The 17,639-nt window shown below is 31.3% G+C and overlaps 1 protein-coding gene across 1 annotated transcript; it reads right to left on the bottom strand.

The window, feature by feature from the left end:
* Positions 1–1,540: 1,540 nt before the first annotated feature.
* LOC143186826 (uncharacterized) lies at positions 1,541–12,405 on the bottom strand. The gene is made up of 3 exons (XM_076390621.1): positions 12,188–12,405; positions 4,272–4,505; positions 1,541–2,673 (listed from the first exon to the last, which is right to left on the bottom strand). Exons 1-3 carry the CDS (start codon positions 12,246–12,248, stop codon positions 2,441–2,443), a joined length of 528 nt encoding a protein of 175 aa, XP_076246736.1. The 5' UTR covers positions 12,249–12,405; the 3' UTR covers positions 1,541–2,440.
* Positions 12,406–17,639: the final 5,234 nt, after the last annotated feature.

Here is a 17,639-nt window from a genome sequence, read left to right as displayed (position 1 = left end):
ACGTTTATGTAGTTACGAAGTTTCCATCTATGACCCCGACTTGACCCTATTTTAGATTTAGGTAAACGAATTTTACAAACTTTCACGAATCTGAACTAACGTTATTTCAACTTTGGGTAACCGAAATTTACGGGTATTTGAACATCGTAAACTTTCTTTACTTTGAAATCTTGGCTACCCACATACCCCTAGAATTCAAACACCTTTACAGAGTCATGGTACAAAGAATAACTGGTCACAAGCATTAGTTTCTGCAAAAATCCCCCGGTCATTATAGTAATGACAGTTAATTATAAGCATAAGACAGTGGTTATCAACATGACTCAGACAGCTGTGGTAAACCTCTCCAACGCTCGACCCACGCGTCGGTATGATAATCACTGGTCTCCATAACCTGATCCCTGTCACTAGCTTTACGCCGACAATAATGTCACTCCAGTTGCCAAGTTTCAGGAGAATTTCGCCTACAACTTCGTAAATTCTTAATTTTCGTCTCATTTTCATATATACAATTACTTTTTAAAGTAGATGTACCATCCTGACACGTCAAAAATGGGTAAAATTAGGACATTTTTTTATGGATAATTACTAAATGAGAAGTGTAGTCTTTTTAAAGAGTAGAAGGGTAAGTTTCAACCTTATTTTATTATTTTTGAAGAGTAAAAATGGTAGAAAATCGCGAAGTTATTCGCTGCTCTCGAAACCGCTGCAGGTACAACATTGATTGCTAGCCGTCCCAGTTGGCAGGAACTGGGACGTTTGAAATAAAAAGCTCTTGTTGATTCATAAACTGTAGTTTATAACTATTATAAGATATTATTCTATACTTTTATATACTCATTATAAGATAATAGTTAACTATGTAGCAAAACGAATTTTCGAAAATTTGAATAATTATGAAAATGGTAGCATTTTGAAGAAAAGAACAATGAATGGTGCTCCAAAAACGCAACTTAATTGTTTATAAAAAATCAAATAATTGAGATATTAAGATCGTACGCTACATACACTGTAGGTAATAGTTTCGAGTTTATGAATCAACAGAAATTTCATATTTGAAACGTTCCAGTTCTTGCCAACTGCCAACGCGAACAATCAATGTTCTACCCGTAAAGGATACCGTATAACTCCGCCATTTTGTGATATCTTGACTATTAAAAAATTGAAAAATAAAAACTGAAATATACATTTGTATTGTCCCAAAAGGATTAAATTTTTCAACCATTATTAAGTATCGCTGAAAAAGTTTCTAAAAACGTTGCTTATTTTTTGACTCTTCAAGTTGGTGTTTCCCCTCAAATTCTCCCCCACCTGTAGCCAAATACCCTACAACCATATATGTGTACTGAAATACTTGTTCATTGAAAGACAAAAGAAAAGAGAATTGTAATTTTCTGTAACATCTAATAATCAAAATATTCACTGCCATTAATGAAATACAAAGTGTCTTAATAAATAAAATATTTTGTGAAATTTTTAAATGGTTTCGTATCCATAACGTCGAAATTTCGTAGCTGGTATTAGCATTGATACTACAAAGTCAGTCAAGATACATTTTATTGCTCATTACAATTCTCGTGCAATAATATCGTATTTCATGTCAAGAAGCTCGACGGCATAATTAAATCTATACAGACACAGACCAGGTTAACACTTAATAAATCCGCTCGTTTGTATAACACACGTATATAATTGTATTTATTTATACTTACATGATCGAGCCTCGATAAATATCCATTGCTCGCAAACGCGTTTAGGTAGACACAATAACATAGGTTTTAACCGTGAACACGCGTGCACGCATTGATTGCGACACAATCATACAATTGTCAAGATTAATCTTCATATGCAACTATAGAGATCGCATTTTTTTCGAGTACAATATATCGACTTACTTTTAGAATTCGAGAAACATCTCGACGAAAATCGGATACAAAGCCACGGTTTCCTTTATAATTAATGCATCTGCATTTTGTAAATTCTTTTATTTATATCGTAAAGAACTAGATATAAACAATCCTACACCGAGTTAAATACAGAATTACGATTTAGAATCTTGCAAAATTCAGCTTAAAAATTAATTTCGTTGGAGTGACTTTCGGAAACTCGTTGATACATTCGTTAAATATTTCCCAAATTAGAAATCTAAGCTCCTTCGGTTGTATATATAGAATTTCTCTGTATAAAGTAAAGAATTTTTCATAAGAAAGCCTGTAAATCTTGAAATCGAAAATAATAACAGAAAATCTGAAATTTGTTCCTTATCAACTCTTTCGTACCGCACGAGTATTTTTATTGTACGATTTCATGGTCGTGCGCCAATGAAGGATAGTCAATGAACTTCGTGTATATGTGTGCGAGACTTAGAATGCGCTATGGATCGATTGTAACGCGTCCCTGTTGACGGTCGCAATCAATTCTGTAGATTTGTACGCAAGGGTTACGCGCCGTTGTAAAAAGCGCCTAAAGCTATAGTTCCTACCACTGATACTAGAATAAACAGGATTCTAGGCGATGTTCTGATTGAGTCGTTGCAGGCGTCATGCATACAAAGGTCGCAAACTTCCAGCTTGGAGAAGTCGTTGGAGTATTTCCCTTGTATTGCCTTGCAAGGATCGATGGTTTCTGTCTTCGCTGTCTGGCAGCTTCTCACTGTGATCTCTTGCTTCTTGACTGGTAAAAGAGAGTTGAAATATTAAATTCTGAAGTTTTTTTCTGTTATTGTGTAATATTGAAACTGTTCGAGGCATCCAACGACAGGTGTCAGGAATTTTATGGGGATATTTTACACGTTAAAATGAAACGAAGATTAAGAATGACAGTATTGAGTTTAATGCTCCTTTTTAGAGTTATTAACTGTTGAGAAAATGAATAAAATTCAGGTGAAACGTGTCTAACTTTGGACTTATTCTACTATCCTTCGCTAGCCAGACACAGAGAAATCAAAAGAATTATTCCTGAGTCATAGTGAAGTTAGTAGAATAAGTACCAAGTCAGACATAGCGAAGTGAGTAGAATAAGTTCGAAGTCTCAAGTCAGACGTAGCAAAGTTAGTAGAATAAGTCTTAAGTCAGACTCTTTTCACATGAATTTTTGACATTTAGTCAAGAATTAATAGCTCTGAAATGAAGCCTTGAACGTAACTTTCGCCATTTTTTATTTTCGTTATATTTTAGAGTCTAGAATCACCCCTTAAAATTTGTAATTCCTATCGTTGAGTACCTTGTACAGTACAAAAAATTATAATATTTGTCTCTATTTATAAATTCATAATATATTGAAGACTTTGTAACTTTAGTGGAACTATTATATTTTACTTTCGTATAAGCAATTGTCGATTAATTACACGATTTTTGGGAATTGGTTTACAAGATTATCACACGTTTAGCATAATATTTCGATTTATCTGATAACTGTTTGATTTCTAGTTACTTATTCAGTGGAGTTTATTCTTAAATCTTTGGCTATTAATATTATGTTAACATTTCATATATTGTAAATAATATTCTAGAACATTTTTTGATTCGAATTAATTTGACCTTCTCATTTGTGTTAAGTACATAAACCTTCTAAACAAACTTGAACATGAAAATTATGATATTCAGTAGGGAAAACAGCGTTTAAAAATTTTAAGATATGACAGGAAAGATTAAAACAAGAATTTCTGATAGTTAAAAATGGATTAAAAATACACAATTATTTCTGTAGAAGCAGAAATATTGTTTTATAAGAATATTTAAAGTCACAATTCTAAATATCTGTTGTAAATACTCATATACTACCCCATCATTTGCAAGAATTTGCTGTTTTTAAAGAGAAAATGCATTTACTTCTATTTCCTGAAAACCAAAATAACTAAACAAAGAAACAGATGAATAACAAGTAGATAGCGCATTTATTAAAAACAGAGGAAAGAGGTAATGTTTACGATATTTCGCTCGGTACAAAAGTAAATATGTATCTTTGAGCCAGTTTATTATCCATAAATGCTTGTCTTTCCTCTCATATCATCGTTTAAAATTTTTAAATATTGATTTATCATTTAACGAACATTTTAACTAGAGAAAAATTCCAAAGCATATTTCAGATATGTAAATTAAAAAGTATGTTATGATTTAAAAAAAAAATCCTGAAAACTACCCATTTAAACACCACACAATGGGAGTGTCTCTTTAATTTGTATGTTGCAAAAGTGGAGAAAATTCGCTTACATGGGATAACAGTTTCGTAATATAATATTCAAGAAATAATATGGTAGGTATATGATTTACCTCTGAGGATCATTTTTGCGCAGGCCATTGGAGCAGCCGCCTGATAATGCTGCGAGGTGTCGACATCGAAGATATGAGATATTGCATTCAAAGTGTTGTGTTGTTTAAGAGTTCGTTGCCAGTCATCCATATGAGATAATGTACATTCGACAGGCTCGATATTATGTGCTCCTGGATCAGTGTCACAGCCCCGATTCGTGAGAGAAGTACACATATAGCACTTCAAATGTTCATCTATGAGAATAGAAAATATATTACATTCACATTCTTAAGAAAATATTTCTGTACCTCTAAGGCAACCAGAATGTGAATAACAGTATCGAAGAAATTCATTTCTTATCTTCCTTTAAGGCCTAGAATTTGTGTCTACTTATAACAAAAAGAGAGTATATTAAAGAAATATTTCTTTTAAAAAAAATAATACGATATTTGAAGATCAATATCTTCGAAGAAAAAAATATTACTCATGTAGTTTTGTTCTAGGACTACAAATTTAGTGTGTCTAGCAGATAGAAGAAAGAATGGAGATTTGACACGATAATATAACATAAACATAAAATATATCATAAAATTGTAGTCACAACTTTTTTTTATACTGAATGGCTCAGCACTTCACCTAGCAAAGGTTTGAGTTCAATCGATAAATTCTCGATAGTCGACAGTTGATAGTCGATAGTAGCCTCATCTACATTCACTCACCATTGAACGTAGGCCTACGATAAACGCATTGCCAGATCTCAGGCGCTTCTAATCCGAAATTTAAATAGACCATTCATTTGCCAAATTGATTAACTCCACAAAACAGAAATATTTACATCTCTTTTAAATATACAAAATTATGCACCAATGAAATGCTTTCAGACTAAAATTTCACAAAATTCAAAAAGCAGAGTTAATAACTTTGACCTGTGAACGGATCAAATTCAGTATTCTTTTGTTATAGCGTCACTGTTAGGTTTTTTATACATATAGTGTTCGATGACAGGTATCAGAAATTTTAAGGGGTGTTTTTACGTGCCAAAATAAGACGAAAATGAAACGTGACAAAATTGCGTTTCAAGCTTCGCTTTCGAACTATTAATTACTGAAGAAAGACTAAAATTAGCAAGAAAAATGTCTGACTTGAAACTTATTCTACTGGCATCACTGTGTCCGACCTCGCTGACGCCTGATACACGAAGACAGTGGAATAAGTCTAAAGTCAGACACATTCCATACGAATTTTAAACATTTTTGCAGCAATTAATAACTATGAAATAAGCCTCGAACACAATTTCCTTCCATTTTGACATGTAGCATCATCTCTTTCTAACACTTGTCGAACATTTTGTATAATATGAAATCATTTAAAACATAGATTAAAACAGTTATAAAATAAAACTTATTAATACGTCTTAATTAAGACATTGACCAAGAAATTTGTTTAAAAAATTCTCATACTATAAGCTTCAATGAGAACAGGTAGAAAAGTTTTCATCTGAATAAAATCTATAAAATATAAAAATAGAAGTTCTTCTGTAACAGGAATAATATTAAAAAACTTCTAAAACAAATGTTATTTTTGGCAAGTTTCCTTTTCTGTTCAATAGTTCTTATGAAACTACTAGTTACTCATGTTACAATTTTTTAATATCTTTTATTCTAAATAAACACACTAATAATAACATATCATACTATTAAATAAAACTAGTATTCAATATTTTGATAGTTTTATTTATTTTATGCAACCTTCAACAATGAACATTCTAAAGTAACTGTTTCCATGGAACTTTTATTATACGAATCCTAAAATATCTGTTCTACGAGAACACTTTCCCAAAAAGTTTCAAATGGTAACTTTTTCCTGCATAAAAATTTCCTGCATAGGAATAGATATTCTCTAAAACATACACGTTCGAACAGAATTTTTGATAGAACGAAAAGTAGCTGTTTATTTTGTTCTCTGGTTTAAAGTAAAAGAGTTATTTACGTGCACAGTCACTCATCATTTTTTTAAGACTAAAATAGGATAACATTTGCACCAATTGACTTTGAAAAAGAATCTCACATTATAAACTCGTAAATGAGCAATCAGTTTATTTTTATATTTTTATATCAAATAAAAAGTCAGAAAAAGTCACGTTCACAGTTTTCTCACTCTTGACTTTCATCTGACACTCTAATATACAACCACCCCTTCAATTCTCGAATGTTTCTAAAAGAACTTACTTCAGTTTCAATGTGTACTATGTCTACTATTATCGCGAGACAAAATTTAAAAAATGTATAAGTATCTAATATAAAAAAGGAAATAAATAATATAAATTGTGTAATAACAGCAATGTTTATGATAACTACTGAAATTTTAACGAATTCTTGAACTCTTTATAATAAATCTTTTCGTATTTTTATATTTATTATTCACTATGTAACTTTCCTAGGTGTCAAATGAAACGTGCTTTCAAAATACGATTTAGAGATAGAGAGAGCGAGCGTGTTTCCTCTGTTAGCAGCATTGCATATATGTAGGTCAAGTGTCACAATACAAGGAACGGTCCAATTTAAAAATTTTCTAGGAAGTCCATGTAACGTATACAACACAGTTGAATTTATCGCCCTGGACACTTCCATTCTTTCCTAACAGTAAACATAAATTTAAATTAAGAAAAATTTTCATTGACTTTGATTCACAACATTTTAACAGATTTTATCGTGTGTTACTTTATCATTTTAACTTTAATGAGTATCGACAAATTAATTCTGTTTCCAAATGAGTTTCTATCCTACGTTATTTTATCATTTCGATTCAAATGAATAGTAACAAATTAGTTCTATTTCCAAATGAGTCTACATAAAGTTCCTTTTTAGGCGATTGATTCAATATATTAATTAATTTCACTTATATTTGTTAATATTAATTTTCGGTAAATTATGTATAATTATATTTTGATACGTTAAAATAAAATTTTTAGTGCAAATTATATATTAATCTAATTACATAGGAGGAAAAATTCTTTGAATAGGGACATACAATAAGACGCCTTGCATGAGTCCTTAGATTTTTCTAGTACATATACGTATCTCTAGAAACGCATGTATGAAAATATATGCAAATTACTCTCAAAGTATTATTACAAACAAAATAATATGGATGTATAAACATAGACAGGGAAAATAATAAAATAACGTTTTTTATTCAGTTCACACGTATTAAACCAGTATTTGAAAAATCAATATGAAATTGAAACGATCATATTGATTGTGTTTGCTGAATTCTGTTTCAATATTAAATAATAAATTAGTCAAAAAGCTTGCATTCGTCCTCTAATAAGAAATACTTCTCAATAAATATAATATTGTCATTCTAATTTCAAATAGTTTCATATGTTATTTTAATAATTGCATTTTCTTCTTGTATTTATATTTAAGTATCATGTAAGAAAATTTAAACAAGCATATTTTTCAAGGGAAGCACCATTTATAAGCTTACAGCAAAATTATTTATTAAATAAATAAAATTCACATAAAGAAGAATGTTATTTATTAAATCTTATCTGACTTTTATTACTTTCATACTTTTCATATTCATACTTTTCGATTTTTTATTACTTTCATATGAATGATTCGTCTGGGGAATATAACTATCCTTTTCTTGCAATAAATGATTTTTCTGTCACTATGTAAATAATTTGTTATTTATGTTTGACGAATTCGTTTAAATAAACTTTGTAGTTTCGAAATTTATAAAAGGTACAAATTATTTTGATGTTATGTATAAATAATTTGTAATTTAAATATATATATATAATTTGTACCTAAGTTATAAGTTATAACTTATAAATTAATTTGTACCTACAATTTTTATGATGCATAGAGGTATATTTACCAAGTTAATTAAACTCGAACATCATGTTGTCTATACTTTTCTATTTACATTTAAACTTGATGGCAAATTTTACAAAAATTAAGCACCAAAACACTCATATTTTCGAATGTATAATCATTAATAAAACGTACGTAAATTATTCCGACCGATTAAATAAATTTAGAGAAAAATAACTTTTTTCTAAAGTAATATAAATATAATAAGTACAATAAATATTGCTATTTTGATAAGTTTCAAAATATTTCAATGTTAACTGAAACCAAAATTTCTTATTATATCTAATTATATTGAACTAAATTCTGGAATAACTAATTTTATTACTTAATTTCTTCATAAGTACAAATACATTCTTAAAAGTAAATTGGTTTACAAAAAAAAAAATAGAAACTTTATAATATATACCTAATTCAAAAGAATCACAATGAATAATAATATAAACCACAAAACAATAACCTATAAAAAATAGAGAAAGGAAAACATGAAATGTGACTTCGCGCAGTGTATAAATTTGTTGAAAAATATATGAGGACTATCTTTCCAGATTACAGTTTATTTCAAGTTAACGACTCTTTGCTTTCCAGAAGAAAGAGGTCCATTTCCTGTGGCGACTGCTGGACGACGGTCTGCGACGCCGAATCCCTTTCGATTACCACATAACTCTAACTAAATGATAAAGAATGCTCTCATATCCGAGAAATATTTATAATCGAAACCGCGTTCTCAGCATCCCTTCTCATTCGTTGCGCAGAAAATGCAGATATACACCCAATCCATGGTTATTATTTCGAAGGCAGCGTCGTGGCGCCGGGAATCCCGACGCTAACTCACTCTCCCGATGCCCTCGCTCGTAGTTCGACAAACTGCAGTTAACCTACTACCCTTCTACCATTTTCGAGCTGCTCGAAACGATCGAGAAATTCCATGATTAACGATACAAACGTTTCAATCGTTTCTACGATCGAATATTCTTAATATAAAGGGTGTTTCTAAACATGTAGGACATGTTTGGAGGATACGTTCTACACACTCAGGTAATGAAAAAAGTTCATATGAACATATGTCAGGAAATGTTTCGTTTTTTAGTTGTATGCTGTTTTGTATTGCGTAAAACACAGGCTCGAATCTCGTAAAAAGTAAGAAAAATGTGAGATACTTTTGGAGGATAGATTTTAGGTACAAAGACAATATCTAGGTATACACTGGAATTCTTTCCATGAGGAAAACGGGTTTCATATAGAAAGAACGCTACTTAATGCAGCACAGAAGGATTTTTATCGTTTCGTGTACTATGATGGTTATTCCTACCATAAATTTATTCATGAAATTTGGGAGAAAGAATATACTGTGACTGCCTGGGTATGTGACTTTTGTCATTTTAAAATCGCGATCGTTGATTTCCCTTTATAATCATGAGATTGTAATGACTTTGACTTTACTGAAGAAAAATATTGACGGGAAAAATGATATACTTCACTCATGGAACAGACTACTAGTGTATGGCTAGTTAATGGAAAAAGTTAAAACGTACAATGTGCTCGAAAACGTATAGTTCTTTAGTTACATGCTATTTTATATTGTGTAATGGCCCATTTCTTGCCTGCATGATGTGCTATCCTCTTTAAGGTCTTACTAGGCCCAGGAATATTCCGCCCCCTTGAATGAGTGACGCACAGTGATAGGTCTTGAAGAAAGTATCGCAAATCCTATTACAAAAGTGACACAACTCAAAGAAATTACATAATAATCTTGATGTGAATAAAGAGTAGTTTTACTTCGTGAAAGTTATCTTACTGGAATAATCAGACTGAGAAATAGTTACGTTACTTGCATTAAATGATTTTCTTGTTAGCATTTAAATAATTTGTAATTTGCATTGGAAGAATTCTTTGAATAAATTGTATAATTTTTATCTTTCACTGGTAAACTTTTTATAATGAATAGAGGTGTATTTACTAAACTGATTTATAACTGTAATTCAAAAATCACGTCTTTTAATTTGTCACTTTTGAAGTAAATGTGCGTATGGGAACACGAACTTTTTTCATTGTCTTCGTGTCTAGAATATATCCTTCAAAAATGCCCTACAATTTTGGAAACACCCTTTAAAACAGTATACGTCCCTGTTTATTATATATGTACAATAAATATTAATTAAAAGTTGGAAAGTCTATTTTAAAAAATATTCCTTTTCTAAACAGACTGACCCTACAGATATACAAAAGTTATAAATTCCGCTTATTCTTGGATTAAGTTGGAATTAGGTCGACTTGTGATTCTTGGGTATTACTGTTCATTTTTAACGAGTGTCAATTTCTGTGAACCATCTTGATCGCGCTTATTCGTGAAATGTTCCAATCGGTAACATTAAAGTTCAATAAGTAGAGATTATTAATAAAAACGCACATAAGATTTCAAAAACAAAATAAGGTTAACAATTTCTATGTAAATGTCTTCATGTCCTGCTTACTCGCTTAGTTTGTTTTCGTCTTTATTTCATAGTATGCATTACTTGTTATGATATATTAGGTTATGTTCACTTTCAATTATTGTTATTGAAGAGATTATAATAGTGAACGTTATAATAGTAAATTCACATGCAATGAAAATAGTAAGTATGTAAAACATTTACGAAAAAATATTTCCAAAAAATGCTTCGAATGAAATATTAACGAAATATTTTTCGTAAGTTTCATAGGCAGGGGAAAACTTGTTGCAGTTATTTGAACACAATTCAGATATGTTTCTTTTTTAATATCTCCACTATGGTAGCTAATAATAATACTATTATTTTTCTATATTTAAATTTCTAATACAGAAGGTATAAAATTACTTAAATAAAAATAACTCTAGTTGCTCTAATATAAAATCTGATGGTTCAGAATATAACTAGTTTTTTATTTACTTTGATTAGCAGATACATGACCAGATTACTTACTAGCACGTTTGTATACAATATTACAGAATAATTAAAACGCTGAAATAAGTACATACATGGAAAATGAGATGTACCTACTCTGTATTAAGGCTAATCACTGTACTTTTTATTTAACTGTTTATTTCGTACAAAAAATAAAAATCTCCTTTTTCCTTCTGCTGACAAACATTCAGTTACACATAAAGTGGCAGAAGAAAGTAAATTTAAAATGTAAACAGAACGAAGATACGATAATTTTTTTAACAGAACTGTCAGCTGTCTGACCTGCAGAGGGTGGAAAGCTTTGTTGGAAGAAATGAGTGTTTCAAATGTAAAATCAAATATTCAGCATGGCAATTACTACTACTCGTATATAGAGAAATTTTAATTTCAAACTTTCTTTTCTCCTTCATTGTATATCAGATGACTAAATATTTTCATAACGTTGTCAGAGGTTCTTAATGTTGTTTTAAGTCAATTATTCCACTTCTAGAAACCTTATATGTAGACAGTATTTTTTGAGCAATCGAATATAAAATACATATTTAAATAAACAAACTGTTACTGAAATTCAAACACATATTTTATTTCAAATTTTGCAAAAGAAAATCTAATATATTTCGTTATGCGTTAGGTACATAGTCTTAATTCGCTATGATCTCGCGTTGCAAATAACAAACTCATACAGTATGATGAACACTTTCCCGAAGATAATTATTACGTTAACAACTTGTGTTTTTCTCGTTAAAAAATGAGTTAATAATTCCCAGAAGAAATAAAAGCAACACCGAGCTTATAACGAGAAAATATCGTCTATACTCTCATCGATTTGTATCGTTCACGAGTAATACTGTCCTCCAAACGCCACCCCCAGAAAACAAACAGCATCTACTACAGAAAAAATAGTAAATAAAAGAAAATACAAAAATTAGGTATACAAAATATACAAAATGTCTTCACTGCAATCCAAAATCACGATAGATAACATTCTCTAAAGAACCTTAAGTTAAGCGCGTCCGACCACAAACGCTCTTCGATCACTGAGAGGCTCGAAATTTCACCGCTCTTGGCACCAATCACGCGGAAAGGATTCTTTTCGCTATTTTCAGCTGGAATAAATACTGTTTGGATAGTCACCTGAACGCACCACCAAGACGAGCGCGAGGTTGACGACTAGCACTACGATGCCCCGATGCATGCCGTATGTTCTTAGCGAGAGGCGTGTTTTCTCCCGATGAAATTCGTCCGGTTCGAACGGAACGCAAACTGCGATGCGTGACAGAGGGTAAAGCACTGACTCGGGAAGGGTTGTCGTCGAGTCGACAGCCTGATCGCGAGTATGAGATTGCCAGATCCGCCACTCACCACGCCACTCCTCTTCTATTTTCTCCGCTCCGCTCCTCTCCTCGTCGACTCTCTCTCACCACCGCGACTCACGTAATCGCGCAAGGCGCGTAGATTTTGCCCGCTCCGTGAATCTCTGCTAGATCGTTGGGCGTGGATCAACGCGGCGTCCACAGTCACAGTGGCTTCCTCGTCGATTCTTTTAATCCGTGTGGAGATGCATAACACTGTTTATGTTTGTGTTTATTCCCGACGGCTAGCCAACACGGTACACTCTGATTTTCAGAAGAGAATACACATGTGTACAGACTGTTTTGTATGATGCTATCGCTAGGGGAGGATCCTCCTTTCTGACTTTGCATACGCTTGAATTCGTTTAGAATTTTGATTTTTGCTGATTAGAGCTGTGAATCGTCGTTTTGACTTCTTTTCTTCTCTTGGTAAGAAATTGATTTCTTTTTTTTGTTTTTTAAGAAATTATTTTAGAGGGTGCCACGCATCTGTATTATCTGAATTTACTTGCATAAACACTATTCGTTATACCAAAAAATGTTGCAAATGAAAGTTGTTTGGTAGTGACTATGCTCCTTTTTGGCATGCTCCTTTCGATACTAAATAACTTTCGTTTGAAATATTTTTCATGCAACAAATAGTGTATATACAAGTAAATTCAGATAATACAGATGTGTGACTCACCCTGTAAAATAGTTTCTTAAAACACAATCACAACTTAAAACACAAGGAAAGAAACCTTCCCTTCAAAGTGACAAATCATAAACTGTAATAAGCAAGGAGCACAGTATTCGATTTTTTTAAAACTATTTTACAGGGTGAGTCACGTATCAGTATTATATGAATTTACTTGTATATACACTATTTGTTGTATGAAAAAATGTTTCGAACGAAAGTTGTTTGGTTTCGAGAGTACTTTCGATACTAAATAACTTTCATTTGAAACATTTTTTCACAGAATAAATAGTTTACAAATAAAGGTAGATGATATATATGCGTGACTCACCCTGGAAAATTATATTCAGTCTTTCTGAATATATGTTTATTATATATTACAGTAGTGAAATGTTCTTAGAATAACTGGTTTTTAGAAAGTTCATGTTTAACAAGATGGCAGGTCTTTGAATAAGTATTTCTATTTTCGAGCAAAAAATGTGATAATTTTTATGCAATAAAAAGAAATTATAAATAATAAAAATGTACTATGTCAAAGACTGTATTGTGCTGTAATAAGTAGCTGTGTCAAATTTGAACTGAATTGGTTGAATAGTTTTTTGATAATCATCACATTCACAAAGTGAGGGACGTAGATATATGAAACCAGCTTCTACAGGATGATTCTCTCACTAGCAGACTCAAAGTCAGTGTCACCATAAAAGCATTGCAGTGGAAAAGCGCATAAAAGCACTGTGGTCCTCACAACAGAGCCTCACTGCGATGTTTTCATGACGGTACTGCATTGAGTCTCGTAGCGACAGGATCACCCTGTATAACTCTGTCCACCATGAATATCTCTGTTATTTTTAGAGATATGGAGAAATTTCTTAGAAAAAATTTGTATGATATAGAGAAGGTCATAATATGACAGTAATGATTTTTCTACAGGTGGACGTCCTTCAAAATTTTGGAGGTTAACTCCACTTTCTTAAATGGCATACAATAGTTTTATATTCATAATACAATAGCTAATACTATTTCAACTATCGTTGTTTTGGTCTGTTATTTATTATGGAATGATCTTGCTTTGGAAGTCGTTGAAATCGTCTAAGTACTCGCTATTTTCCTATGAGTAGAGAACTATAGAGTGCCATCTAAAAAAGTGAAGGTAACCTCCAAAATTTCGAAAGTCCTTCATCTGTAAAAGAAATTACTAATGTTATATTATGGCCCCCTCCATAATAAATAACTTTTATTAGACAAGTTTATCCATATCTCTAAAAATAACAGAGATATTCAAAGTGGACAAAGCTATTTATTACCTTACCAATATGTCAGTGTACAAGGTGTTCGATAATAGCGATAAATTGCGTTTAGGGCTTCATTTCAGAATTATTATTGCATAAATATCTATCATTTAGGTGCAATGTGTCTGACTTGGGACTTATTCTACGTCCAGCGTGTATTAGTCATGTTTGACTGCTAGACGCAGCGAAGTCAGTAGAATAAGTCTTGAGTCAGACACACGTCTTCCGTGTTTTAAGCGTTTTCTCAACAATTAATAACTCAATAACGAAACCTAAAGTACAACTTAGCCTATTTTCATTTTTGTCTTATTTTAATAAGTATAACAAAAATTGTGTATTATAGCAGAATGTAACACAAAACTAACAAAAAAAGTCATGTACAATAATGACTACAATTAAAATGAGAACTGCAGAAAAATTATCAATATTTTGCCCTTTTCTGGTATGTATCCCCCCTTATTTATTGTATTTAAATGACGAATCCTTATATTTATAAGGATAAAGTGAATATCGTATTGTCCTTTGACCTTTTGCTACTAATTACAATGAAATTCAGTATTTGTATTCGCTTTTGTAAGTTCCGAAGTTGAAATTCGGTGCAATGTAATTAACCCTTTCGTGACTAGTGGAACATGTATGTCCTCCTAATTTATTGTTTATTATCGCATCTAAAGCATAAAAAAATAAGAATAAAATGAGACGATTAAAAAGAACAATAATACAAAAACGAAAGGATTAAAGATAATTTATTATATTTTATTATGCTAACACATCAAGATTATTTTTGTATATTTCTCGTCATGTCTGACAGAATTTTGTCAGCTAACATTTAGCATCGAAGGCGCTAAACGTCCTTGCAATAAGAGACAAAAATAGATTCTCTCCACTGTTACGTAGAATTTCTCGACCACGTTTAAAAAATAAATAAATAGTGGCTATCAGAAGAAAAGTATTTTCTCTTAAAAAAATTGTATAAATTTCTAAAAATTCAGCAAATCAGATAATTAAAAAATGATATGCTGCATTGTAGATACTTTCATAACGAATAGTTTAGAAAAATGTTAATTTCATTAATTCGAAATTTCTTCATCAAGAATTTCAATATTCTACAATAAAAAAATACGTACGTTTTAATCAGCAAATGAAAGCACAGTATGCACAGTTATCAATGAATTAAGTATGTCACGATTGCGAACAAATTTGCATAATTTGCAATACATGTACCTGTTGCATCACATAAGCGCCAAAAATGTTATCTATGATCTTGCTCGTTTGATTGAATATACCATCCGAATAATGATTGCATAGCACTCGGTAGATTAACATTTCCTATATGCAGTTCACGTGGAAAATTTACTGGGAATCCAGTTGGCATGAATTCCAAATACTGTTCCTCGGGTTTCGCATCGAATCAGGAAGCTGCGTTATTCATAACGTATAAATCATATGTCGTACTGGCAATTGACGAACGGAAGAAAGCGTAGATACATTGAAGAACGTTAATTATCTATTAACCTAATTACATAATTAGTACTCAACGTTAATGACAAAAGTAGTACAGTAACAATATTTTTACAGACGATGAAGTGTGCTTCTGATCTACTACCTTCCATACTTTTGCAAACGTGGAGAAATCAACCCCCAATTATTACGACTTATTGTAAATATTTTACATTATTAATACATTTAGTATATATGAAAAGTTTTCGATGCTAAAAATGATATGTATAAATACATTAAAAAAAAATTACGTTTGAGAATTTTAGCTTCAATTTTATCATCTAGTACTCAAGCATTAAGATTACATAGCCGATAAAATTTTTATAATTGTTTATTTAGTTTCGCTATTTATCTATAAATTTTTAAAAATTCATTTTAATAACATTTAAGAATGACGAAAGACTATGACATTCAGTTTTTTTATATAACTTGTTAACATTATTATTTCACAATTATGAAAATGATCTTTATACATAATTTAGACATCTTTAAACATCTAACAGGATACGTCTTAAAGAGTTTCGAAATTAAGGCCCACAAGACGTTTTAAAGACATACTACATGGACGTCTTCAAAATGTCTATTTTTTGTCTGAATGTCTTACAGACATAGTTTGAACGTCTTTATCTAAAATGTCTATTAAGCATATATGTCTGTAAGTATATAAATGTCTATTAAGACCTCCTAAAGACATACTGATTTGACGTCACAACTGATTGACGTCAAAGACGTCTTTTGTGCATATTTAGGACATGACTGGATGTCTTCAAGACATTTTTAAGACATCTCTGTGTCTTTGGTTATATACATTATGGGTCGATATGTCTTTATTTTCGACATATGGATAGGAAAGTAGTATGAACCACAAGTAATCAATTACATACATTTAAGATGTTTAACTTTTAATTATAATAATTTATTTGAAACTATATTTTACACTGATTTGTATTCGTTTAAACTCTTGTTTCCATGCACGCAAGTAAACCTGCTTCCATGAATCATATCCCATGAATACTTATTAGGAAGACGTTATTATTAATGGTAAAAACAGTCTCAGTATTCCTGCCTATATTTCGAAAATGGAAATGAATCGATCCATAGTGTATATAACATATTTTGCTCAGAATAACCCCCCAATCATGTTGGCAAAGTTTGTCGATTGAGATATGAAACACACTGTATAATAATACATTCATGTAAACTTTGGATTTACTTTTCTCTCGATGAGAAATCGTGTTGATAGTGTTTAATTTTCTATTAAAAAATCTATTACATTTAGAATAGCGTAAAGAATGCGAAACAATCATGAAATCATAAAAAAAGAATACATGTACATGTTCAGGGTGATTCTCTCGCTAGGGTAAACAAAAGTAGTGGCGCTGTCTAAACATTGCCCCGAAAACCCATAGTACTGCCATCGGGTGGTCGAGGATTGATAGCTGCTGTAACAAAAACGGTTGCGTACGTAAATGTGTGAGCTAAACTCGAAAATCCTGCAGTTGAAATTGAAACAGAATAATACTCACAAAATTACAGTTTAAAAAAAATTGAATATGAAACGTTTTTTATCCTTCTACAGCAAATATAGAAGTTTTCTTAATAGTATTTTTAAATGTTTCTAAACATTTGCCTAATTTTTCGGATGTCTCTAAAACGTCCAAACTATGTCGTAAGACGTTCAGACATGAAATGGACATGAAATGTACGTCATCAAGATGTCGTGTGCTGTCTGGGGACTGGGTCCGCTCGGACCCAAACAGCTCTTCACC

The sequence above is a fragment of the Calliopsis andreniformis genome, unplaced genomic scaffold, assembly GCF_051401765.1.
Source record: "Calliopsis andreniformis isolate RMS-2024a unplaced genomic scaffold, iyCalAndr_principal scaffold0022, whole genome shotgun sequence".
NCBI lineage: Eukaryota > Metazoa > Arthropoda > Insecta > Hymenoptera > Andrenidae > Calliopsis > Calliopsis andreniformis.
This window is presented reverse-complemented; position numbering and strand designations above follow the sequence as displayed.

Excerpts from the sequence above, each read along its gene's own strand:
- LOC143186826 (XM_076390621.1), bottom strand. The coding sequence starts at position 12,248 with ATGCATCGGGGCATCGTAGTGCTAGTCGTCAACCTCGCGCTCGTCTTG. Across the intron at positions 4,506-12,187 it reads CGTCTTGGTGGTGCGTTCAG|ATGAACATTTGAAGTGCTAT; the intron begins GTGACTATCCAA and ends CTATTCTCATAG. Across the intron at positions 2,674-4,271 it reads CGCAAAAATGATCCTCAGAG|TCAAGAAGCAAGAGATCACA; the intron begins GTAAATCATATA and ends CTCTTTTACCAG.